General features: G+C 39.0%; 3 protein-coding genes across 5 annotated transcripts in view; 1 reads left to right on the plus strand and 2 right to left on the minus strand.

The window, feature by feature from the left end:
- Positions 1 to 14,462, minus strand: part of ttll6 (tubulin tyrosine ligase-like family, member 6) — a 17,112-nt gene extending 2,650 nt beyond the window's left edge. Inside the window, exons 1-14 of one of the 2 annotated variants that reach the window (XM_044014569.1) lie at positions 14,324 to 14,462; positions 12,878 to 13,107; positions 10,938 to 11,066; positions 8,292 to 8,447; positions 8,004 to 8,041; positions 5,601 to 5,719; positions 5,033 to 5,163; positions 4,787 to 4,943; positions 4,548 to 4,691; positions 3,918 to 4,003; positions 3,600 to 3,825; positions 1,471 to 1,649; positions 1,200 to 1,388; positions 109 to 271 (exon numbers count right to left, since the gene is read on the minus strand). In XM_044014569.1, coding sequence (XP_043870504.1) covers positions 109 to 271; positions 1,200 to 1,388; positions 1,471 to 1,649; positions 3,600 to 3,825; positions 3,918 to 4,003; positions 4,548 to 4,691; positions 4,787 to 4,943; positions 5,033 to 5,163; positions 5,601 to 5,719; positions 8,004 to 8,041; positions 8,292 to 8,446 — 1,587 coding nt within the window. In that variant the 5' untranslated portion in view covers position 8,447; positions 10,938 to 11,066; positions 12,878 to 13,107; positions 14,324 to 14,462. Of the gene's footprint in view, positions 1 to 108; positions 272 to 1,199; positions 1,389 to 1,470; positions 1,650 to 3,599; positions 3,826 to 3,917; positions 4,004 to 4,547; positions 4,692 to 4,786; positions 4,944 to 5,032; positions 5,164 to 5,600; positions 5,720 to 8,003; positions 8,045 to 8,291; positions 8,448 to 10,937; positions 11,067 to 12,877; positions 13,108 to 14,323 lie in introns of those variants that run through there. The other variant, XM_044014571.1, reaches the window with a different exon arrangement.
- calcoco2 (calcium binding and coiled-coil domain 2) lies at positions 13,854 to 21,955 on the plus strand. Its single transcript, XM_044014572.1, has 15 exons — positions 13,854 to 13,933; positions 14,388 to 14,564; positions 15,662 to 15,764; positions 16,445 to 16,605; positions 17,235 to 17,360; positions 17,467 to 17,592; positions 17,681 to 17,785; positions 17,876 to 17,985; positions 18,078 to 18,147; positions 18,515 to 18,682; positions 18,770 to 18,958; positions 19,557 to 19,673; positions 19,744 to 19,927; positions 20,324 to 20,349; positions 20,799 to 21,955. The coding sequence occupies exons 2-15, from the start codon at positions 14,394 to 14,396 to the stop codon at positions 20,958 to 20,960; spliced, it is 1,818 nt and encodes a 605-aa protein (XP_043870507.1). The 5' UTR covers positions 13,854 to 13,933; positions 14,388 to 14,393; the 3' UTR covers positions 20,961 to 21,955.
- Positions 21,956 to 22,043: 88 nt separating this feature from the next.
- snf8 (SNF8 subunit of ESCRT-II) lies at positions 22,044 to 24,568 on the minus strand. 2 transcript variants are annotated; one of them, XM_044014581.1, is made up of 9 exons: positions 24,311 to 24,568; positions 24,190 to 24,241; positions 24,060 to 24,110; positions 23,612 to 23,750; positions 23,417 to 23,521; positions 23,249 to 23,321; positions 22,962 to 23,103; positions 22,613 to 22,687; positions 22,044 to 22,485 (listed from the first exon to the last, which is right to left on the minus strand). In XM_044014581.1, exons 2-9 carry the CDS (start codon positions 24,238 to 24,240, stop codon positions 22,348 to 22,350), a joined length of 774 nt encoding a protein of 257 aa, XP_043870516.1. In that variant the 5' UTR covers position 24,241; positions 24,311 to 24,568; the 3' UTR covers positions 22,044 to 22,347. The 2 variants fall into 2 exon arrangements, with proteins under 2 accessions (XP_043870516.1, XP_043870515.1); XM_044014580.1 differs by having other exon boundaries at positions 24,190 to 24,568.
- Positions 24,569 to 24,847: the final 279 nt, after the last annotated feature.

The raw sequence follows: 24,847 nt of genomic DNA on the forward strand, positions 1-24,847 counted from the left end.
CTCTAAAGGGGTCAGACAGACTATGAACCATTCATCACAGGGCAGAAGCTGTTTGACTCCCTCTTGTGGCTTCGTGTGGACACTACATCTCTAATGACAACACCTCACCAGCTGAGGGTCACAGCCAGAGTCTGGGATGGGGGTTTGTTTTGTTGCTCGTCTGGGTTTGGCTCGCTCCCCCGCCGTCTCCCCCTGCAAGTCTCTCCTGTGACTCGCCTTCAGGTCTTTCTCCTTCTGCTCCTGCTTCAGGAGCAGCTCCTGCAGCTGAAGCCTAAACACAGAAATACACAAAATGTATTTAGATAATTCACAACTCATTTTTTTTTTGTTAAATCACACTCCCTTATAATATAAAATATTTAAAAAGTAAGTCACATTTTTATTTACAACATTTAACACATGATTTCGACATAATGGGATATAAAAATAAGTTTAATTAAAACGTTGACATTTCTTACAATACTATCTTTAACTATCTGTTCTTACAGCAGATTTAACGCATGGGTGTTAATGAGACACATGAATAAATTCTTATATTGTCTTAAACCTATTATTATCATTACATGCCTTTTTTTAAACTGCACATAAATGCTAAATACTCAATGCCTTTATACATAGATGTGTAGTAGATTATAGGATTATTTAATGAGATCATTTACAAGAAACGTTAAACCTTTGCAGTATTAAAATCTCTATGTTTAGTCCCAGTCCCATAAAAACCTTTGCTGAATGTGATTATGGAAAAAAGTAGTACAAAAGTGAGAAAATACTGTCATTTTTAAATGAAAAAAACCCACCCCCAGAAGAATAAAAAATCTCATTTATAATAGAATAATTGACTGTTTTTAAATCAAAATTGCAATTAGCAAATCTGAAAGTTATATGTTCAATTCCAATAAAACAGTAAAAATCCTTATTCTTAAGTTCACATAATTTCATGACAGTATAAGTTAATATTTTAATAACAATTAATAACAATAATGTTTTAAATCAATAAGACAATAAATATTCAACTGAGGCTTGACTTAAAAAATGATATCTCAAATCTCTATTTAAATCATTGCAATCAGATATTTCCACAATCATTCAGCCGTAATTTACAACAAATAGTATATGATATAATAAATGATGTGCATCACTGACACTCTCATATCCTCTCTTCTATACATTGAAGTGTAAAGAAAGCGTGCTGCTGTTACCTGACACACTCCTCTCTGGCCTTGGATGCCGCAGTCTCCTGGAAGAGCGACCTGCTGTGTGTGAAGTACTTGTCGTATTTCTCTCCTCCCTCCCTGGGATAAATCCTCGTGAAGCCTCCCAGGTGTTCGGCCTGGTATCTCTCCATCTGTTCCACAGAGGCGGCCTGGCACTGTCGCAGCTCCTCCGACCTGGCGGACACAGTCAGTGAATGAGTAGATGAGTGCATGAATGACCTTGGTGAAAAAACCTTTGCTCCTGACAGCAGCACACCTGGCCTGCCTGGTGTGGTTTAGTTGCAGCCTCTCCTTCACCCTCCGTCTCTCCTCTTTGTTGATTTTGCGGCGGTCGCAGGCGCCCAGGTTGATGAGATTCAGGGTGTCGTACAGCAGGGCGTCCTTCACCTCACGGTCCAGCTGTGAGTCTGTGGTAAAACTAGGCGAGTGGTTCACCTGGACACACATTGAAAACATCGGAATAGTTGTGTCTTATTAAACGTGAAACCTTAGTGCAGGGGCGTCAAACTCGTTTTAGATCAGCAGCACAATTTGATCTCAAGTGGGCCGGACCTATTTCAACAATAGTATGCCTGAATTTACAATTTATCTGTATCTGTAACTGAAAAATATATATTTCACAAATTTATCCTGGGGGCCGCATGTTTGACACCCCCGCCTTAGTGCTTAGTACAGATCAGTGCCGCAAGTGCACCCTTGGTAAATTGCTGCCGTAATAATACACTCCTTATATGGACATCCTGGGGAAGTGTTTATGGGTCCATCTTCAGGCTTCACAAAATGCATTTTTTGGTCTTCTTATCTGTTGTTGAGTCAAAGTTATGATTCATTTTAAATCGCATATTTAAAAAATTAACAGGGATAATTGTGCAAAAGTGACAAAATAGAATGTTTAACAATAATAAACAAATGTTGATTAGATTCGCACCAGTGTTGGATGAGTTCACACGATCTCTGTATTTCACAGTGTAGTGGTGGTGTTTAGATCTGGTGTGTAGGCCTGTGCTGCACAGGAAGTGATTTGGGAAGCAACGGCAACACTGAGCGAGTAAAGCAAAATACAACAACACTACTACTACTCCTCCTCCTCTACTGCTCAGAAAAACCCTGTCGATAAACTTTTTCTTGACTCCGCCCGTCCCTGTGCTGCCGCTGTATACACACAAATGCTCCCTCACTCAGGTCTGATAGTATTGCTTGGCAGAGCCTGGTTTCAGATGGAGAACGCAGCATATAAACGGCGTTATGCGTCATCTCTGCACATGAAGACCAAACGGAGGCAGAGCAGTAACATAAACAACAACAAAAAAGTTACATGCTGCAGCTTTATGCTTTTCGAAGACACCAAAAGATTTCATTTAGAGGAAAGACGAGTGTAAAATAATGTATAAGGTAGCGATACCGTTTCCATTTGATGGGATAATGCAGCCATAAAAACATCTGAGGTCTGCTCCTTAATATTTAACTCAGTGTAAACATCATAAAGCTTCCATAAAGAGCTGGAACGAGCCGAGCAAAACGAGGAGTGTGAAACGAGCAGGTTATGAGGGGGAAAATGTTAGTACTTGATAAATTTTACACTCATACTTTTCTGTCATTTTTATACGTGAAGGTCCAGATTATCAAAATTGTGTAGATTTTATTGGAAAGAGATTGACTGCACTACATATAAGTGTGTAATGGCTTTAAAATTTAAAAAAAATGCTTGGTTTTCTTTGCTTATAATATACACAGTATCAATAAAATGGACATAGTTTTCCAGTTTGAGAGGTGGAGCAAAGGAAAAAGGATGGAAGTAGGTAGTTAGCCACCAGGGGGCGACTCCTCGGCTGGTTGCAAAAAGAACTCCATTTGAATGAAAGAATATGGGAAAATTTACCTACTTCTCACTTGATTTATAACGTCAGAATAAAAACTTTCCTATGACAATAATTGTCTCAATCTCTCGTTTCAGGTCTTCTGCAGTGGAGCATGATGTCAATTCTGTAAATGATGTTCCCATTTAGAGGAAAACAGAAGAAAATAGAACACTTGGTATCAATATCAAACAGGAGTGTGGCTGCAGGTGACGCCAGTGAACTTCCGGTTTGGAAATCTCTATTTTACAACTGAAAGACTACGTCCATTTTTGTATATAGTCTGTTGTATATGACTGAGCCGTAGCCTTTTATATGCACTAAAACTATGGTTCTCAAACTCTGGTACGTGCACCACCAGTGGAACACGAGCTTCCTCTGGTGGTACTTGGAGGAAAATGGAGCCGAGGAAGTTTGAGTCACATACAAACCAGCTTACCAGAGTGTGTGTTTTACATTTTGAAGGATACAGTGCAAAAAAAGAACCATCATAGTTCCCTCTCTGGTTTGTTTAAAGATGTTCTCTCACCTCCAGCACCCAGGGTCTGAGGCGGTGATCCAGCAGCATGTCGAAGCCCAGGATCTCGAAGCAGGCACTGCCAGTGGTGTGGTTGGGAAAGCATGTGTGGTAATTATGCTTAAGGATGGGATGAGCGGAGATCAGAGTCTTGATGATCATGTCTTCAATGTCGCCCCACATCTTCTTTGTGTTGCACCTGATGGAGTCCAGGTACTTGTTAAGGGTGGACAGTTTTCTACAGGAGAGAACAAGGAGTCACTTGATGACAAAATGTGATATTTTAGGAGTTTAGAGATGTAAAAGAATTTGGTTATAGGATATTTTTACCGCTTGCTGCCAGTATCCTTGTCACGGACAAAGTTTTCACTGTGCTTGTTGATGGAGTAGTTGGTGAGATGCATGCACACGTCGTCCTAAAATTAGAAACGCAAGGAGAGACAGTGTCACAGCAAAGACATGTATGGTTTACACACTGTAAATGTCAGGATTTTAAACTGCATTAGCCTTTTGAATTTTAATTTAAAAAAAAAAACAAAACCATATGAGCTGCTACAATTATCTGGCAAATTCATGTATCAATTAAAAGAAAATTTAAAAGAAGGTCTATTACTAAAGCCTCTTTGTTCAATTACCTGCATGTTAAAACGGTGTATTAACAATTTAAAATGAAGAAAATGTTATTGTAGTTTTACATAAACACCAGACTTTGCGTGTTAAATTTGAAAATGTTAAAAATGGAAAATATGTTTTTCCAACTCTCTCCTCTCTGGTGATAAAGTTGCTGATTCTCCGGCTTCCTGCAAAAGTGCGAGTGAAATCACCGTAATAACCACGCGTTGACTTTGACTTGCAACTTCTCAGCTTTTAGAAACCAATTGCGATAGCACAAACCGTCACATAATTACGGTAATGCAAAGTGCGCTTGCGCAAACGTGTCTAAATTGTGACATGTCTCACCACATTGCCGTGTGTCGGTTCGTTGTACTGTGTGGTGCAGAAGCGAGCCAGTCCCTCCTTGTACACGAAGATGCTGAATGGGTCACACGACGTCACCAGCACGTAAATACGCAAGTCAAACTTGTACCCGTCGATTAAAAAAGGCTGGAGAAACAAAACAAAACAACACACATTTTAAACATCAAGCTTGGCGTGTTTTTTTTGAGCAACCGCGTGCTGTTCGACAGACCCTGCCTCACCTTGGAGAGGTAAACCTGGCAGATCATATGTTCTCCGGGGGGAATGTCTCTATTGGATTTGGTGATGAAGATTCCTTTGCCTTGGCAACCCGTGTCCGGCTTACAGATGTACGTCTTGTTCTTTTTGGCCCTGGTGTAAGCTTGGAAATCATTGTAACTGCAAAGTACAACGGGGATAAGGAGTAAGTGATAGTGAGACGTGCTGAGAAAAGGTAGCAAGAGTGAGACAACAGGCGCAAGACTGACTCTGCAGGGAGGCACCACGTTCTCGGGAAGATAGTGTAGTCTCTGGGGAAGAGCTTGCGCATGCGGTTCATGTTTCTTGCCAGGGAATCTTTGCGGCAGATCTCGCTCATGCCAGGAAAATGGTTTATTTTCTGCAACAAAAAAAACCAAAAACAAAATGTAGATGGCAGCGGTAACGTTCACATATGAAGACCGCTCCATATTTTTATGAGTGGGACTGTGTGCAGCATAAAAGGGGATATTGTACACCAGAGTAAAATGGGTTTTAACTTGCTGAATAGTAACTGAATGACCCACTTAGACTGCAAAAATATTTTACAAATCAAAATACTGTGCCCTTAAAAGCATTAAATCTCTACAAAAATCAGGGTGAGGGTGATATTGATGATCATTAGAAGACATCACGGGGTGAAAGAGGAGAGTGGCCAGTCTTCCGTGATCCACCTCCAGGTGCAGCAATTGAATTACAAGACAATTATTTGACAGTGTTGAGTCCAAGTCCAATTAGCTCTTTATGATGATGACCGTAATGTGGCTGCGGGAAGTCGGAGTGAATTCAATCAAATACCTGGTAACGCTTCATGTCTTTAACGCGCTCCAGGGACACCGAGAAGTCGGTCCAAAACAGCGTCCACTCCTCACCGTCCGCCGCCTCTCTGAGGCCGTATCGACGAGCAGCTCGACGCACTGAGGCAAAGCAGACATAAGACATTTTCTCTTTGTGTGTAGCTTCATCCCATTCGCTGTGGTTGTTATGAATAAAAGTAGGGAAGCATGTGTGCACAAGCTTTCTTTTAACTTTTAAAGCTCAGTTTAGTTCACTATTTATACCCTAAAGTAGACATTGTTATATATATTTTTACTTATTTTATATACTATTTGATATTTGTAATGTTGTCTATGTTGTGTTATTGCCACTGCCAAAGGCAAATTTCCATTTTATGTGAATTTAATATAATAGAGTAGTCTATTTTTATCCAGTTTTTTCTTTTAGTAATTTTTCTTGGTATTATTGGTATTATCAATGCTTTAGTATTGTTAGAAAATACTAATGGTTGTATTGCCTTGTACGTTTTTGCTTGTGTACGAGTGCGGTTGCAAAATGTTGCTGCTGTCGGGGCCGATCGAAGAGATATTGATTCACGATAAATCATACCATGAATAAATGATATAGATTTACTGTACACGACATGGGCAGAGATATGTGGACACACAGGTCTGACTCCTCTGATTTCAGACACTCCAAAAAAAGGCTTTGGACGCACACAGCGCAGGGATTTACTCCCTCTCAGCCGCGAGAACATTAGTGAGCTGGTGTTGAGTGATAAGTTGGGGCTGACGCTCCGTGTTTCACTTGATCTCAAATGTATTAGGTGAGGTTCGGGTCACTGCTCTGTTTCTGCCACGTCAAAACTAACAGTTTGCACAACCCTAACATAACAGAGAAGACAATTCAATACACGTGTTCCAATAGCAACACATTTATTTGCCTCAGTCTTTCTCTTTAACAGCATGTTCACTTAGAGCTGCAGAATCAATGGAAAATAGCTGAAACACTGAAATAAATTCCTATCTCTAACACCGCTTATCGTAATAGGGAATTGAAGGTGTGGGGACGCCAATATTAAAGTTTCTCAAAATAAATGCAGCCACCATTACTGCAAACGTGCAATAATAAGGATACTAATTCACAGAACACTGAGAAGACGAGAGAAAACTCAATGTAACGTTGCGCTTATTCACATAAAATCGTCATATTTGTGAACAAAATGAGTTGTGCGTGATTAAGTGGGATATTGAAGATAAGGAAAACAACTAAGTAGGATGTGTGGAAAAAAAATAGCAGTCAAATAACCTTATTCTAAAATACTTGCCAGTTAGTTATCTGGAAATGTAGGTTAACTGGATGAAATATAGCAGGTTTTAAACTCTGTCTGTGTCTTGTGCTCTTCATCAAATGACTTCAAAGTTGTTCACCTGAAGCTCTCTTTTAAATGGCGTGTATTAGTTTTGGGACAGTATACCATATTATTGTTCATCATGATAAAAAGTACTTACAGTAAGTTCATCGGTGAATGGTGAGTCTATTATCGTGATAATTGTGAATGAAGAAAAACATTAATATTTCATTGTGATTATTTTTTAATATGCCACAATGGGGAGCTGCCTCTTTCCTCATCACTTATAAATCTATTTTATAAATATTAAGGCTGCAACTAACGATTATTTTTAATATAATACATTTTTCGATTACTCTCTAGATTAATCAAGTAATCGTTTGATCCATATAATGTTGAAAAATGTGGATCAGTGTTTTTCAAACCTAAAAAAAATGACAAGGTTCTCAAACGTTGTTTGATGAATTTTTCATGATTTCATTGTTTTATGGAGCAAAGAAACCAGATTTTAGAATGGCATTTAAGAATTCGTAATCAATTAGAAAATCGAGTATCCTATCTGCGATGTTTCTGATCAACGTAAGTGGACATGGAAGGATACACCTTTTTAAGTTTAAGAATCTAAATCTAAATCAACGCAATAGTAGCGTTAATCGCAATAATTTTGGTCCGGATAATCGTGGTGGGAAATCGTTTATAAAGAACAGCAGTACTAGAACAGCCCTCTCACTTTATTTGTTATGAAATTATTAATCAAAGCAGAACATATCTTGCTTACTGTACCTTTAATATGCCATATTTTTATATATTCTTTTTATCCATCTTCCTGTTGCACAATTTGGAACTTCTGTTTTGAAAAGTGTTGGCTTGGTTAGTCGTTTTATTTGACTGTTGTAAATGGGAATATTGCCATGGTGATAAAGTAAGGCTATACCTAAAGTGGTGTTTATCCATAGACTTTTGGCCACATGGTGTACACTTACTACTTGAGCTTATCCTACATGTTTACAGATGTCTGTCAAATGCAAAGGCCTAAATCAGTGGAAATGATCATAGAAGCGTCTCAAACGTACCACTTTCATATTTGCAGTTGGTCATGTTGATCCACAGTCATCTGGAAGAGAAGAGAGACGAGGAGAGGGACAGACATCTGCTTTGCTGTGAGGTCTCACAGATGCCTCATTACACTCATCTTCCCTTTTTTTCCCCCCCAAAAGATGAGGACAAAATGTGAAAACTAAAAACTTAAGAACCTCAAGGACAAGTTATAAAAATCATGGCTGTCAGGGCGTCCAGCTGTTAAAATACCTGCGATGGGAAAACGACTGTGGGAAGAATAAATGAAGGAGATGCTTAAATACCTCTTTTTGCATTTTCTCCTCCTCTTCTTGATGGCGGGTGGCGGGATGCGGCGGGCATGTTCTTCCATTTGATTTTCATCCACATCGTCCTCTCCCCGCTGCTCACATTTAAGTACATCACTGTTTCTGTCATGGCTGTCCACAGGTACACCCATCCTGGAGAAACACAAGCATATATGCACAGTGTATTATACCTATGTGACTGCAAACAAGTAAACAAAAATCATGCTGGGCAATTGTTACACACACACTCATAGTTTGGTGTTTTTTTAATGGGACTCGCTGCACGGCGTCATAATGAAATTCAATCAAACCGAACAAAGTACATGGTGTAAGTGCGGGCATGGAATCATGTTTCCGTTTCCATTGCTCTCATCAGGTGAGTGCTCTGTCTGTCAGCACGTTGTTCACTCACTGGCATTCAAGGGTTATCGTGGCAGGACGGATACAGACTGCAACAATAGCCCGGGAAATTAATCCTCACACTGATGCACAAGAACAAGTGAATGCCTTTTACTTACTTCCAACTGCTTCTCATAAAAAAAACAATACCAAAAGCAGAGGCAGTGAGGTAAACAATCTACTGATGGGACAAACAAATATCAGCTGGAAAGGTTCTGCCAAATAATGTGAAAATGTCGTCACCGCCACCTACAGTTTATTCTTTACAGCTCATCCTCATTTCCTTTTGTCGATTGTGCACACTCAAACTCAGCCAGGCTGCATTCTGCGTGGCAGGTGTTCCATGTCCACAATACGCTCACACTTAAACATGAGGTGAAATCTTTGCGTGAATGCTGAGTAATTACGCCGTCGCCTTTGATCTTTGAGTGTGCCACCCATTACCACTGGAAACGCTGCCTATGATCTGCACGCTCTAATGTACATTTGCTCACTCAGCATTCCCAAGTAATTAATATTAAATTGGTCTGAAGTGACATTTCACAAACTTCCCCACACAGTACGTAAAGCTGCACTGCGTAACTTTTGGTGATTTTGTGATCGCAAAATCTGCCTCCATTTGTTTTTTTGTGAACAGAAACGTCAAAAAACGTGAAGCAATACTATCAGACCTGACTGAGGGAGCATTTTTGTGTACAGTTTGTGTTACAGTAATGTGGATGCAGTCTTCAATCAGCAGACAAATGTGTGTGAGACGTACTCGTACTCTATAATATTATTTATTGTGCATCATTTCAATTTTAAGAATTACTGCTTCTCCTTCGTTGAGCCTAACATATGCAATGGTTATTTTACAGACATTTACTCCCCAAACCTGTCTGTACATGACAACAGCAGTGTTTTTATTTGTATTTTTCAAACCAAACATTTAGTTAAGGTTTATTGTCAATTCTAGACATAGAATCTATTTGAATAAGTTCATAATTTTTTCAGAATAAAACTTGTGAACTCATTTGAAAGTGGTTTGAATGGAACAGACATTTTCTATTTAAGTACATTTTGAAGTTTGAATGTTGTCAAACACAAAGAAAAATCAAGCACAGTAATAAAGGTTAAGGGTTTCACCCAGCTTATTATAATTATTATTATCTATTGGGAACATGAATTGTGAATATCGCCACAAACATTCACAAGAAACTATGGTTGAGATATTTCATCCAAACAGAACAACCCACATGGCCACTGAGCTACAGCAAAATGTTACAGAGACAAACTTAAGTGAGTTTAATTTTCACTTATGTTTTTCCTCATGTGCAAATGTCCGTCTGCACTCTAACCCGAGCACAGTGGCCAACGATCCTCACACCAGCGTCTCAGCTGTTCACCTCTGCCCCCTATCTGGTGTCTTGTAGGGTGAAGGTGAGGTCAAGTTAATTGTAGGTAATGATCCTGACAGAATACTGGGGCACTTTAAGGAGGGATATCCCAGGTACACTGTGGGAGGTTACGGTGCTAGGTAACTGTATTTTGATCCAGTGATCTGGATAATCCTGACCCTGGACCGTGAGCTTCACACTGGGTTGAGACGCTCCTCTGACCTCAGCGCGTATACTGTTACAGCACTGCCAAGGATTTCTCCAAGCTTCTTCATAAGAGTCAACAACAATAACAGCAGTATGTGGTTAACGACTCCTCAGATAACAATGGTTTAATCCAGTTCAACTGTTAAATGATATTTCCTTACCTGTAAAGACATAACTACAGCACTAAACACTTCTGTAAGTTGTCTGTTTCGAGGGGATTTTTCTCTATTGAATGAACTGTTTTTAAGTGTCTGTAAGAAATTATACCAAATACCAAATGTATTCAAACGACACCCTTGTTTTTACAAGTAAGATGCACCTTTTAAAAGGCAGCCATGAAATCCACAGGCATTTCCAGTAATCTGCGGTGGTATGAGACAGAATTGATATGAAATGTTTGACTTGTTCTCCTTGATAAGTGTTTATTAAAATCACAATCGGCTGATTTTCAGTTCTGGTTACTCAAAAGATGCCATAAACAACTTTGGGAGCTAAAACTACAGCAGTAGATTAAAAAAGTACAATGCAAACACATTTTCAGTATAATCCAGCACAAAATAAAACCCACAAAATCTCTGAAACATCCAGATTCATGACGGCATGGTCATCTTTAAGTCTGTGTACCTAAAGAATTAGTTTACGTCAAGTGACCTTTACTCACCTGCATCCTTACCCCTACATTTGTGAGGATTAGTGGAGAGCGGATCAGGGCTTTGTTGTCCAGGAATCTTTATTGAAGAGCCTTTTAAGACGTCCTCACGAACCAAAGAGCCACATCTGCCTCGAAGGTCTTTGAAGAACACACACACACAGTGGATTAGTATCAGCACAAGGAAGACTTACACACTCAAGCACTGGGCCTGCTGGTTGACCAGGATCTGGTGACCAATTAGAAACTGTGCAGACAAACACCCGATCCCTCGGGACATGTTGAGCAGAAAATGAGCAGAAGACCTCAGCAGGGAGCGAGCACTGAGGGATAATCCCTGATATTTGTTCACTGAAATCGGAGCAGTGCCTTTCAGTGCCTCCGAGTTGTTGAATTTAAATCTGTGCTGAAAAGTGTGGCGACAGTTTGTGTGTGTGTGTGTGTGTGTGTGTGGGGGGTGTAAGTGAGCAGGCAGGACGTCATGAAATGGAGCAGCTTTAGCTTTGGACAGGAAAATTGAGAATGAAGAACACAAGAGTGGACAAAAGAGAACAGCGTACATCAGATGCCATGTCAGACAAACATGTTATCAGTCAGATATCTGATAATGGAGTGGAAGGGTTGCACAACAGCGGCTGCTTGATTAATGAACGAATCAACATTAATTAACCATAGGCCGTCATCCTACACTCGTCAACCTTTAGCTGTCATTGTGGCGCTTTAAAGATCACCTGCTAAGATTTCTCCACCGATGTCAATTATGTCATGTGCTTTCGCTGGTATTTAATTGATGAGTGTGTGTGAGACACGTGTGTGACGTGGGCGACGTGAGCCTTCATACAATTACAGTGACAGGAAATTATAATTTAATGTACTGGAGCAGTGGTGTGTGTTTTTTTATATGGAGAGGTATTAAATAAAGGCAGGAGAAGATGTTTGCCTTAAAAAAGATTTCCCCTTGTGTGTAAATTGTTATTCCTGGTGGTTTGAGAAATATTCTGCTCTCCAAGATCAGGAATTGCCAGATTGTCTGATCGTTGTCATATTGCTGGAGTATAAATAATGACGCATTAAAGCGTCGATCACGCTGTACTTAAGGGCTGTACTTTTAAGTCAAGCTTTTGTTTTCATTATTGATTATTTTGTTGTGTTTTACTGAGTTGCTTGATCCACAAAATGTCAGAAATTTGGGAAAAATGTCCATCATTGTTTTCCAATTGTCCTCAAACTAACCAAAGCTAAAAAAACAAAAAACAAAAAAAACCCGGAATATAATCATATTTAAGAAGTTTAAATTACAGAAAAACTCAAATGGATTCACCCATGATTAAAATAGGTGGTGATTAATTTTGTAATTGTTACATAACTGATTTATTGTTGCAGCCCTACTATTATACAATGTGTGATAGGTTTAAAACATAATGCAGACAATGTATCAATATAATGTGTATGCATTGCTCAAACACACTTTGACATATAACATATAAAATGATTTGGAATGTTTTACCTCAGATTTGTGAACATTATTCTCTTATATTTGTTCACTTTAAAACCACAATTATCCATAATCAATAATCTTCTTCTATAAAACATTTGTCATGATAAGCAAAGTTCTGTGAGCAAAAGAACAAAGAATAAATAAAATCACCACAAACAATTAGTTCATGAAATCACTCAAACCAATTAACAATTGTGTTTAATTTAGAAGTCGATTAATAATAAACTAATTGTACTAATTAATTGTTGCAGCCATAGCCAATAAAATGGTGGTCCAACGACATCTCTATGCCCCCAGTTCTACAAATGAAGCAAACATTAAGCTAAAACTACTAGCACAGGCCTATAGGCGCCATGCTGTTGCCATGGTAACGAGATGCCTACTTCCCCCTTTAACCACAAGTGCTAAGGCTTCACAGTCAACTTTTAAACATGTAAAAAGGTCGTGACTTTACCGTTCACAAAAAGCGAATCTTCTTGTTCGTGGTGAGAAACAACAGTACGCGGTCACGTCACTCTGTCCCAGACGCTGTTGTTGTTCGCCGGTCGATCGTGACGTTAAAGTGTGTTGAAGTCTCGCTTTGGGGCAAATGGGAGTAACTCATGTCAACACCCGGGATCCGGTCGTCCTTAGCCAATCATAAGCCGCAGCCTTTAAGGGTTCTCACACCTGATTGGTTGTTAGCTCACCGATGTGAAAAGACATACATGGATGAATCACAGGTGCACATAAGGATAATGCGTTCCATTGTAACTCGTAAAGAGAGGAAAACTGTGAATAATACAAAAAGTTATTTTAACAAAGTTTTACATATGTGTTGATTTTTTTTTATTTCTATTATATATATATACATATATACTTACATGCTTACAAAATGCAATTATAGAGAGGGTCAGCAAACGTTTTAAACCTCATATTGGGAACTGCGTCCTACACACGAAGTCAATATATATATACTGTTTCCTACCGACAAGATTTCCTTTTGTTTAAGATTATTTTCATCACAAACCTATACATTTTATCCACAATATGGAGTTTAATTTACTAAAGTCCAGCTGATAATCATCATTTACTTCAGTAGATTAAAACGTGGCCACAAATTTGCAATGTCACAACTGGATCAGTAACAAGAAGAGAAGAGTCTGGCTCCCTCTTGTGTTCTTTAAGGGGTGAGTAACACTTACTTTTAAACTCGAATACAATTCCCACAATGCACCATACACTGATGCCTTCATATACAATCGGAAAGAAGGGTTTGGCGTCTAGACCTCATTGGACCAGATCTAGGCCAAAAAAACGTCTTGTCTGTGAAGGTTCTCACTTTATTGTCTTGAAAAATATGGACTAGATGTGAACTGTTAGTGGAGAATTAAAAGTTGCATCTGTCGTAAAACTTTTAATTTCGATTTACAAATCTCCGAGGAGCACCTGAAGGCAGCACTCCTTAGGCCACAGACATCGAGCGCTTCAGGAGTTGTTGAAGCTCGGTACTGCGACAGCAGTGTGTCCTGTAAGTAAACATGTCTCTACCTCAATACTATAGCATCATGACGTAATTATTTATTTGACGTGTTGTTATATAACATTTGTTTTCAGCTAAATCTGGTCTGTGCCGTCGTTTATAGTCTATTCTACTTCTACTTTCGTTTGTGTATGACAGTGTTTTTTTTCACAAAGTACTTTTCAAAAGTAGATAAAATGTCATTTCTAGGTAAAGGGAACAGTTTTAAGAACGCCAATGTGTAAACAGTGAAAAGTGTCAGTTTTTAGTGAAGTAACAAGCAGTGGTTTGTGTTTTTAAAATGTTAAAGCACCAACAACAGGAAGAGGGGAAACTATGTTGTGGGTTAAACAGTGCAGTTTTCTATCATATTAACCCAGGCAATAGTGTGACACCTACTGTCTTCACTCACACGCACTGTGAAGTGTTATTTCATCATCACTCTTTATACGTTTGTTGGTAGGAGAGTATGGAGAGTCCAGCAGACGCAGCAGCAGCAGCAGCAGCAGAAAATCCCTTCTCCCAGGTGGTCTTCAACGACATCCCTCAGTCCTATCCACCTTCAACCCCCATCACCTGTCGCTTTACCCTCAATGCAGCCTTCCAGCCCCAATCTAGAGACTGGGTGGGCATTTTTAAGGTGAGGGAAATCTAGAAGAGTCGCACATATGCAAGTCATTCCTGCAAGAATCAGTAAAACATTGATCATTAACAGCCACTGTAAGGACTGTTTTACGGTCCCATTCAACCAAATTGTTCATGTGAAAAAAGAAAACGGCACATTTTATGCACTTATCATAACCACTAACCTTTTGATCCACCAAGTTTACTCGTGTTAGATTAAAATAGCAACCAACTTACCTTCCTTTGTGGGATTTGAAGCATCAAATAAAATTTCAGGTAGTGGTGTTGGTGTCGCTCGGTTGCCAGGTTTGTACACAATAGTAATGTAATGTTAACCCCTCAGTATTTGAATAATTGTAAATTTTCCACAAGTCAAGTCATTTTCGCCAGTTTACTCCACCTCTGGAATCTAGGAAAAAAACAATGTGATACTTGGTATCGATATCGGTCAAATGCTGGTTAAAAACACTCGTTCGCATATTGAAACAAGAAAAACATTAAAAAAAAGTACCTAATGTTCTTGTTACATGTTCATATATCCTGTTCATGTTTGTATCTGTGGAAGTGATTTACAGTATAAATCATTAGTATTTTGCACATACCAACAATGTTGCAACATCTATGGAAAATGTTTTTACCGTGTTATGTGTATAACTGATTTACTGTGTAACAAATAAGACAGAAATGGTAAACATAGCAGTGTTTGTTTGGTGGAAGCCATCTTGGCATCCTAAGTTGGGGTAGGTGAGGTTGCTCTGAGTTTCCGAGTTGGAAATCTGAGGGCATCTGAGGGCAAGATCTGCAATGCACTCTCACCATAAAATTTCACTAATTCTTACATGCAGGACTTAAAAAGTAGATAAAAAGCAGCAACAGCATGGTTATTGTTAATGCATGTTCATTTCTTCCTTATGGGAACAGAATAATTGTCACATAGCTGAAGCATAAGGTTTAGGAAATGGCTGTTGAATGCAGTTTAAAAGATGTAAAACAAATTGGTATCTGACCAGTATATCAGTATTGGTATATACACAAGAATAAAATATTTTTATTGGACTCTAAACATGTGGTAGGGGAAACCGGGTTAAAATTGGAATAATGTTTCCTTTACAGGTGGGATGGAGCACAGCAAAGGATTATCATACGTTTGTGTGGGTGGAGTCAAATCAGAATATGGAAGGACAAGAGGCAGTGACGAGGCAAGCTGTTTTTAAGGGTAAGGAAAAGTATTGCCTTGATAACATATTGGGTCCTGTTTGAAATGTACACTGCAATTGTGCCAACGAGGTTAAATATAAATCTTAATCTGTGGACACAAACATGCAGTTAAACGTTTTGTTTTCATTTTAGGAGATCTTTCACAGGTAAAAACAAAGAGTTTGCAGCAGCAAGAACACAGATGTGATTAATAACAAAAGCTGGCATTAAAAATGTAAAGACAACACTGCATCTGGGGCCTATGTGTTTGTTTTTAATCGAGCAAGAGAGGCAGATGAATTCCTTTGCTCTTTCGCTTGTTTGCTTGTTTGCTTGTTTTAGGACCATAAACCACACAAAACGACAACAACCTAGACTTGACATTCCATTTCTTTTGCCTGCATAAGACACATGCCCATGTTGCAATAGTGATCTTTTTGATAAAATTTGGTTTGAGTTAGATTTTTTTTTTCTACAAACAACCACCATAAAAATGAACATGACAAAGCCTGGCTTCTCCATTGTAGGGATTTAGTGCTTTTCTTTTCTTTCTTTTCTTTTTTACCTTACTGTAAACCTGACTATCTAATTTGTTGACTTTCTTTGCCAGATGATTTGTCATTGCTGAATAAATTATATTCTTCTAAGTTGTGACCCTGCATCACTGTGGTTCTGCCTCTACTTATCTTGTCCAATCAGAATATTACCTGCCAAAGGATGAGATGGAGTTCTACCAGTTCTGCTACACTGACAGCAAGGGCCAAGTGCGAGGGGCCAGCACTCCTTTCTGTTTCAAAACTCCAGAGGGGCAAAGCATGGACAGCAGCCAAGATGATGACCTCATGGTTATTACAACACAGGTACCAACTGCAAAGGGTTGACATTACCGGAAACTGCTGAAACAGATGTCTAAAATATCAAGAATTCTATTCAGAGATTGGCAATAACAGTTCCAGTTTGGGATGCAGGAGATGGGATCATGAGAAATATACACAGTTTTGAGTAGAGATTCACGATATGACTACGACTACAACAGTAGCTGCTACCTCCTTGACTACAAGAGTATGAAAAATACATTGTAAATCTTACTACAGAAGAGACTGATAGACCTCTGCAGTTGGGGAAAAAAAAGGTATCGGCTATCGGCCTTAGCACTCCTGATATATTGACATATTGGATATTGGCATAAAGTCCAATATCATGCATCTATAGTTTAATTTTAAGTACTCAACTCATTGCAACTTCAATACAAAAAGAGATAATGATCACATGATGAGAGGAGACAACAAGGCCACAATAACGGACCGTAAAAAACATTATATACAGTAGGGTAGGTTGGTTTGCTCCCTAACATCTACCAACATCTTGAGACTCGTCCTAGTGCGACATGTAGTGACAGTGAATATTTTAATGTTTTAATATAGGAGATTAAAACAGGTCTCTGTCTCTCAGAAGCTTATATTTCCTGCATGTGTTTTACTGAATACAGGAGCAGGTGGAACAGAGCATGCATGAGAAAGCTGAGCTGCAGAATGAGTTGGATCAAAAAAGAGAGGAAAATGCAGCCTTAAAAACTGACTTACAGAAGAAAGAGCAAGAGGCTGACATCTTAAAAGTACGTATGTCTAATTTACAGCACAGCACTTTGCTCATTGTGCAACAGAGAAAACAGACAAACAAGAGACTGAACTTTGATGTTTGGTCCTCTTTCATTTGCACAGGGTCAGAGTGAACAGAAAGAGAAAGAAAACAGTTGCCTGGTCAAAGAGCTAGATGAAATCAAGGAGCTAAACAGAAACCTACAGAGCACTTTAGAGCAACAACTCCAGGAAATGGAAAGCGTCAAGGTTTGTTTTTTTTAGTGCATGTATCAAATCTGAACTCCACCACACTGTCAGTATGGAAAACCTAACCGCAATAAAATGTCTGCACCAGGAGGAGCTGCTGGTCCAGACCAAGCAGGCAGAGATTCAGGAGCAAAATGCTGCAGAGCAGAATAAGCTGATCTCAAGCTATGATGAAGCATCAAGGAGAAGTCAGGTAAAGCCAATTGTATTATTTTATTAAAGGCTCTGACAAGATTTTCTGTTGGTCCCCTCCTGTAACATTTCTTCTTCATTCTTCTTAAAGAAACACACTCAGGAGAAATACGATCAAGCTGTGCTAAAGATCAACCAGCTGAAAGACGAGCGCCAGGAGTTGCGGGACAAGATTGATGTTCAAAGTGAGGAGATGAGCCAGTGAGTCAAGTCTGCACCTTTTTTTCTTCTTTTTTTTAAATAAATACATACATACAATAGAATTTGTTGCAAAACATTTCTGTGCATTTTAGGCTCAGGAGCAAATTCAGAGAAAGAGAACGAGAACTGCTCAAAGCAAAAGACAGCAACCAGCTCCTACAGGTAAATCTGTTGTGTAAACGATAAGACTGAGTTTATTCAGATTAGCTAATCCCATGACAAAAAACATGAATGCTGCTCTTCAATGCCTCTAAACTATTTTGTTAATATTAAAGAAGAAGTCACAAATACAAAGAGAAGTTACTTAATAATTTCCTAACACTGTGCTATTGTTGGGGACTGAGTTCTGCAGTGAGTAGTGACAGCAGTGAGACAATAATAATGTCTCGTTTGAAAGTCGTCAAGCTCACTTAAACACAAAAAAAACAGAAATCCCAAAGGTTAAAAAAAACAGCCTACAAATCCAGCATGTTCCTTTGAAAATGATTAATTGTGATCACATTAAAGTCTGTGGTTTACCTTCTGACAGGTGGATCTTCGGAGTAGTGAGAGAGACAATGAGAGGCTCACTGCAGAGCTGCAGAGGCTTCAGGGCATTGCACACAACATAGAAGACATGAAGAGGGCGAACCAGGAGTTGAGCAGGGAGCTGGTGCAGCTGGGGACACGGCAGGATTCTCCACAGGATGATCTAAGAGTGAGAACAAATAATAATAAAAAAAATAGCAACTGTAAATTCATCAGTCTCATGAGGCAGGACAGCTTAATGATTTGTGCTCTTTAGGTGCAGTGTCAGACTCTTGTCAACCAGCTACACGACACTCAAGAGAAACTGGCGGCTGAGAAGGGAGAGACCAGAAAAGCCAAGGCACGAATGGAGTGTCTGGAGCAAGAGCTGATGCAAGCCAGGAAGCAGCTGGATACTGTGTTGATGACATGTGATCAGGAACAACGGAAAAGTAGCAAACTTGAGGTAAACCCAAGCATCATTAGAGACAAACTTAAGTATATTTCAGTATTTGGGAATATTGCAATTCCAACTTTTCTTGACAAACATACTTCTTTCTATTTCTCAGTTTCTCACTTAATATTGCACTTTTCAAAGCAATGGTTACAACATATATATTATTGTGTGCCGTACATTATAATGTATAATATTCAAATTGAGCAGAATTAAGTATGTAACCCACAAAATTGAAGGATTGACATAAATAAGATAAAGACAAAAAAGTGGGGGGGTTTAAGTGCAGGGTTGTCCAAGAGCTGGGAGAACAATAACAGGACCACACGGCTATTCAAGTGAAACCACATCTCATCACCCAACCTCAGGGTGTGTGAATGGGAGTGAATCTCTGCAGCAATGATTCAAAATCCGGTGAAAAGTTAGGAACCAAATGGATGGAGGCTGTGTCGGGAGCAAATAAATGCCGATGACTTTGGAATCACATTTTCAACAATAAATCAGTGTTTTCATGTTCACATTCCTTTGGCTATTTAGTGTACAAGTCAGATGGGCCCCCCCCATGTGTGTTGAAATATAATTCATGCATATTTCTTTTTACTTTGTATAGCTGCAGCTCAGAGATGCACTTGAAGCGATTACGGATAAAGATGGCCTCATAGAAGAGAAGGAACACCTGATGAGGCTCGTGAAACATGAGAATGAAGAGCTCATCATTGAAAACCAGGTAAACTCTCACACACTCACCGTTCACCGTCGCCTTGTATTTGTCACTCAACTGTTATTTATTCCATCAGAATCTGAGAAGCGATATCGAAGGCCTGCGCAGTGTTTACTCTGATCTGCATGCAGCACAGGCTGCCGACTCACTACAAGTGCAGCCGGACACCAACCCACCTGGTAGAGACACTTCAGCCAGCCATGAGCAGCAGCAGCAGCAGGAGACACCTGACCAGCTTGACAGCCTGTATGAAAACATAGGTGAGGAACAGCCTCTGATATTGATGTTTGGCTGTTTTCACACCAGAGAAAGTCAATACATTAAGATTATTATTACAATTTAAAGGGTCGCTTCACTCATTGGCGCCCTTAGGGTATTCTTTAGTGAGGTTTTGAGATATCAGACACTATCAGACAGTGTCTTTCATGGAAACCTCTGCCTCATTCATTTGAAAAAAACAGAAATTCCAATGATGGATATTATGACTACTTCTACAGAAACAGCTATGACTAATATCTGTTGGTAAATCAGATCATTAAGGGCAAATCTGTAAATATTTTAAATATGGATTACATGATCAGTGATCTTGATTTGTTGGTTATTTGTTTTAAGTAATTCCTGACCATAAGGTAATCAGTTACCTGTCTCCCTTTCAGAGAACCTTGCAGAAGCAGCAGAAGAGGTGAGTCAAATAATATGAATGTGGTCCAGTTAGCTGAGCCATCTTTCACATGACTCCTTACCAAAGCATGTTTTCATTGAGCAATAACTAGGTCAACTATTATGTCAGATAAAGGTCTGTTTCTAAATCGTAGTTATTGTTTCTCAGCAGTATCTTTCGACCTAATGTTCTGATAGATTTGGATAAATATGTCTTAAATATGTTTAATGTATTAACAAGAATCTGCACCAGTTGTTTGATTTGTGATGAACATAAAATAGTTTCCAGCACTGTGTTCATGCACTGGAGAATTAGGGCTCAGTATTCTAAAGGTCAACAACGATGTGGTCCCTGCATTTTCACACACGGCTGTTGTTTACTGTTTATTTTTGACATGGACTTTAAAACATAATCTGCTCCATATTTTGTTACCACTTGCTAAGTGTTGTCTCTATTTCTGTCCCCGGCAGACGTTGGTGTGTTGTCACTGCAGGGAGCGATTCCCTGGCATAACCCAAGACGAACTGGAGCAGCACGAGCAGAGTCACAGAGTGTGTCCCTTCTGCACCATGATCTGTGACAACATGGAGCAGTCTGTGTTTGAAGATCATGTTTACAGCCACGAGCTGTGAGATCTGCACCTGGGCCACACATGTGGTCCAACAAATATGATGTTTTGACTAGTTGGGTGATCATATGTTCCAACAGTTTTACACATTAGTCTAATCGTCAAGGGGAGAAAATCCTGGGAAACAGTTATTCATTTGTTTTGATGCTCTGGAGCAGTTTTATTGAAGTGCATCTGGAAGATGACAGATTCAGTCCAGAATGTGTGGCTTACACATGGAGGTGTGACGTTCGATGAAGGCCTATACAATAAGATTATGGTGTACTGATTTTAAATTAACCTGTGTCAGTAACTTATGTGGGAATTTTCAAGATCTGTGCCTTCATTTTCAGCATTTTTTTTTTCTTTTTAAATCTTAAGTGCCATACAATGTTCAGTTTCCCAAAGGATACTACTCTACCTGCCAGTTATGTCGTCCATAAGTGTGCATTACATTCAGTAACCAGTGGTTAATTATCACACTGCACCTTACCCTCTATAGAGTTGTTACCAAACAAGGTAATGTTGCTCAACATGAGGAGACTAATTATTGACTTATTGGCAATTGTTGACTAATTGTCTTTTAAAATTTTTCTAATTACATAAACCTCTGGAAAGAAATCCACTGTATATATCTTAAACCGGTGGTATATTTTTAGTATTGCACTAGTAAAAGGCTGCTTGGGAGGAAGAAAAGCTTAATACCTAAAAATAAACCGTAAAGAATAATCATGAGGTGATTCAATGATCAGAATAGTTAAAAAAGGGTCTTTATATTTAAAATAAAGCATAGCACATGATATATTAACCACAATTATTAATTTACAGCAAAGCTTTGCACTTGAGATCTCTCAGCGGTAATTATTATCCACTGATTAGATCTATTATTCTATCTCTGTCCATTTGTATGTGATCGGATGAGTTGTTATTGTTGTCGTGGAAGACACCGAGTTGTCTAACAAGTGGACTTTTGTCAGTAATCATAACAATGGTTGGTATAATAAAAATAAGTTCAACTAATAGAATGCTGCTGATTCTGTCTTTGTTTATGAATGCAGAATTCAACCTTCTTATTATTTGTGCATTGACAATGATCAGAAACTACCCATGACTTACAATGAATTTAATATGCTGTGTGAAGGAAATCTCTTTGGAAATTGTCTTTGAAAGTACTTGCTGCATAGAAGTGCACTTGCTGCATAGAAGTTGCCATTGAGAGCCCAAAGAGTAAAGTTTGTTTCTTGTTGCCACAAAAACATCTCAGTGGAAGGTCAACCAGCCTGCCACCTCCAGTAAGCAAGCCAACCCCTGTACATGTGCCTCCACGCCAGGCACATTTTGTTTACCAATATCTCTCTCAATCTGTCAGCAGCTCGTGGTCCAGGTCATTCCATCTTTACTCTTTTTTTTTTTTAAGGTGTCATCTGATTGGCCTCCTCTGGTGTGACATCGCGGGATGTGAGCTCAGAGAAGAGAGCAGGGAGCCAGTACTGTGCTTCTCCAGCTGCCTGAGAGTCCAACCAGGCCAAGCCTTCTTTCAGCAGGTGATCCTGGAAACATAAGGGCAGGGTTCATAATAATGTTGCACAACTGCATTTTTGAAACAACCAGCAAACCTAATTACATCACATGAAAGACTATTGAAAAGGATAACAAATGTAATGTGCAGTAGCTTACCAGGACATGACAAGCTCGTTCCTTCTCCCATTTCAGGCTGCCCTTGATCTCACTCACTGTGACATATCCCTTTTTCTACAAACAAACACCAATGATAAATCCTTCAGACAGGTTAGTGACTGACTTTTTCCAAGCCCTATTCAGAAGTTTTAACATCTGTGAAACAACAACTAAATAGTACATTTATTACAGTGCTTAAAGCAGGCAATACAAGATGCAATTTCCAAGCTTCTCACTGTATTTTTTTGTTCTACTGCTGTAGCCTAGGGATTTACATCAGACTTGAGCAGTGATTCATTGGAGACGTATTCCAACAACTATGTACACAAATAGAATTCAAAGACTTTACCTCAGCCAACTGCAGAACCACTGTATGGTCCATGTTGAGCTCTGCTGGGACAGATTGCACCAAGTAAGAACCACCCACAGGAATCATCCCAAAGCCATTTCCCATCACCTTCAGTTTCTTAATGGCTCTCACCAAATCATCTCTGGGAATCATAGATATGATGGTTAAATTAATATGGAAAGACACAATTTACACGGTAGGTAATAATAAGGCATGTTAGTTGAACCTAGATAGACAGATAAAACTAAACCAACAGACACATGCAATATTTGTTTCATGGTACTCACTGGCTCACTTCCTGAGCGTATTTACCTCTCCCTTTCAGTACTCTCTGATGGAGTTCATCCAAAGTAATAAGTCCTGAAAGAAAATACACATCCTGAGGCTGTTTTTGTGTCTTTGCTTGCAGCAAAATACAATGATAATCACTTAGTTTTCATTGTCAAATTACAGACCTCCATTTCTGTGTTTCAGGGCCAGACACACTTCAATAATCTGTACACCAAGCTCATAATAGAAGTCTCCAACTCCAAGCATCTCAGACCAAAAACCTTTGCCAGCTGTGGGGGGTAAAAAGAGGAATATATATATTCAACCTGTAAACATGAAACATTATTTAAACACACCTTTTAAATAAATACAATTCTCACAGGCAAGTGGGTCAACTCCGATGGTGGCACACATTTCCTGGAACTGAACCCTGAAGTGTGGGCTTTTTCTGATCTCTTGTTTGTGTTTGCTGGCAAATTCCTCCAGGTTCGATTTAAAGGTTTCTAGCTGCTTGGACATCTGTCATAAAAACAACAAAGTATAGCAGGGACATAGAAGTCTCACTTGTAAACAAGATTTTACATAATATGTAAACTCTTATCATAACCAAACCATTTTCTGTCACCACCTGGGTACAGATGCTATGTTTACTTTTGTTGCTGTGCATTGCAAATGAGCAATTTGTTATGTTTCTTGTATTTTAGTAGGACTGACACTGTATCCAATTTTCTAATATAATCTTTCATAAACCGAATTAATATCATAGTAAATACTAAATTATTAACATACCGACTATATTTTTTGTATAAAACATAATGGTTGTTTTACCTGTACAATTTGATCCTCAGCAAGAACATTTCCTCTTTCCTTGTATTTTGCCTGTGTAAGTACAGAATATGAAAGTTGAGCAGTGGAATTTGTTTATTTTTATACAAACCATTTTCGCATTTTACTTTACCTCTGCCAGTTTCTTTTTGGCAATAGCTCCAGCTCCAACTCCTCTCCGCATTTTGACTGATGTCCGGCGAAAACCTAAATTACGTAAGTGATTATCGGGGATAATGAAAACAATTGCACTAGTTTCAGGCAGTTAGCCTTTGGTTAGCTACGAGGCTATCTGTTATTTTAGTGGCTTCTCTGCTGACATGTACACGCTTCTCCCGAACACATACTTCTAGCAGAGCACTATAACATACAACGCACCATTCCACGCATTTTAACCTAAAACACACAGACATAAACACAATCACTATAAATGTTCCGGGGTAGTTAAGGCTTTTGCAGTAATGGAGTTTACATTTTCATTAACCGGAAATGAACGACTTCCTCCCATTTGGTGAGTTCAATAGTTTATTGTATGTCGCCACCTAGTGTCACGGAGAATATAGCAGCATTTTTATTTTATTCAAATAATTCAAACGCAGACCTGTATGAATCAATTCAGAGACTACTTACACGCTGCACGCTACTTATTTCTGCTGCAGTCTGTGACCTACTTGCTGGTTTTCTCATTTTGTTTGAGCAAAAACACACCATTGAAATCATGATTTTGATGATTTCACTGGCAACACTGTCTCTGCGTATCTCTTTCCCACATTGTGTTCATCTTCATTGAG

The sequence above is a fragment of the Solea senegalensis genome, linkage group LG18, assembly GCF_019176455.1.
Source record: "Solea senegalensis isolate Sse05_10M linkage group LG18, IFAPA_SoseM_1, whole genome shotgun sequence".
In the NCBI taxonomy this organism is placed as follows: domain Eukaryota; kingdom Metazoa; phylum Chordata; class Actinopteri; order Pleuronectiformes; family Soleidae; genus Solea; species Solea senegalensis.

Bases quoted from the DNA above. Each gene is read 5' to 3' on its own strand.
- calcoco2 (XM_044014572.1), top strand. From the start codon at position 14,394: ATGGAGAGTCCAGCAGACGCAGCAGCAGCAGCAGCAGCAGAAAATCCC. The intron at 14,565-15,661 runs GTGAGGGAAATC...TTTCCTTTACAG, and splicing joins ACTGGGTGGGCATTTTTAAG to GTGGGATGGAGCACAGCAAA. The intron at 17,786-17,875 runs GTAAAGCCAATT...TTCTTCTTAAAG, and splicing joins AAGCATCAAGGAGAAGTCAG to AAACACACTCAGGAGAAATA.
- snf8 (XM_044014581.1), bottom strand. From the start codon at position 24,240: ATGCGGAGAGGAGTTGGAGCTGGAGCTATTGCCAAAAAGAAACTGGCA. The intron at 23,751-24,059 runs GTAAAACAACCA...TTTTTATGACAG, and splicing joins CTGAGGATCAAATTGTACAG to ATGTCCAAGCAGCTAGAAAC. The intron at 22,688-22,961 runs GTAAAGTCTTTG...GTTTGTTTGTAG, and splicing joins TGGTTCTGCAGTTGGCTGAG to AAAAAGGGATATGTCACAGT.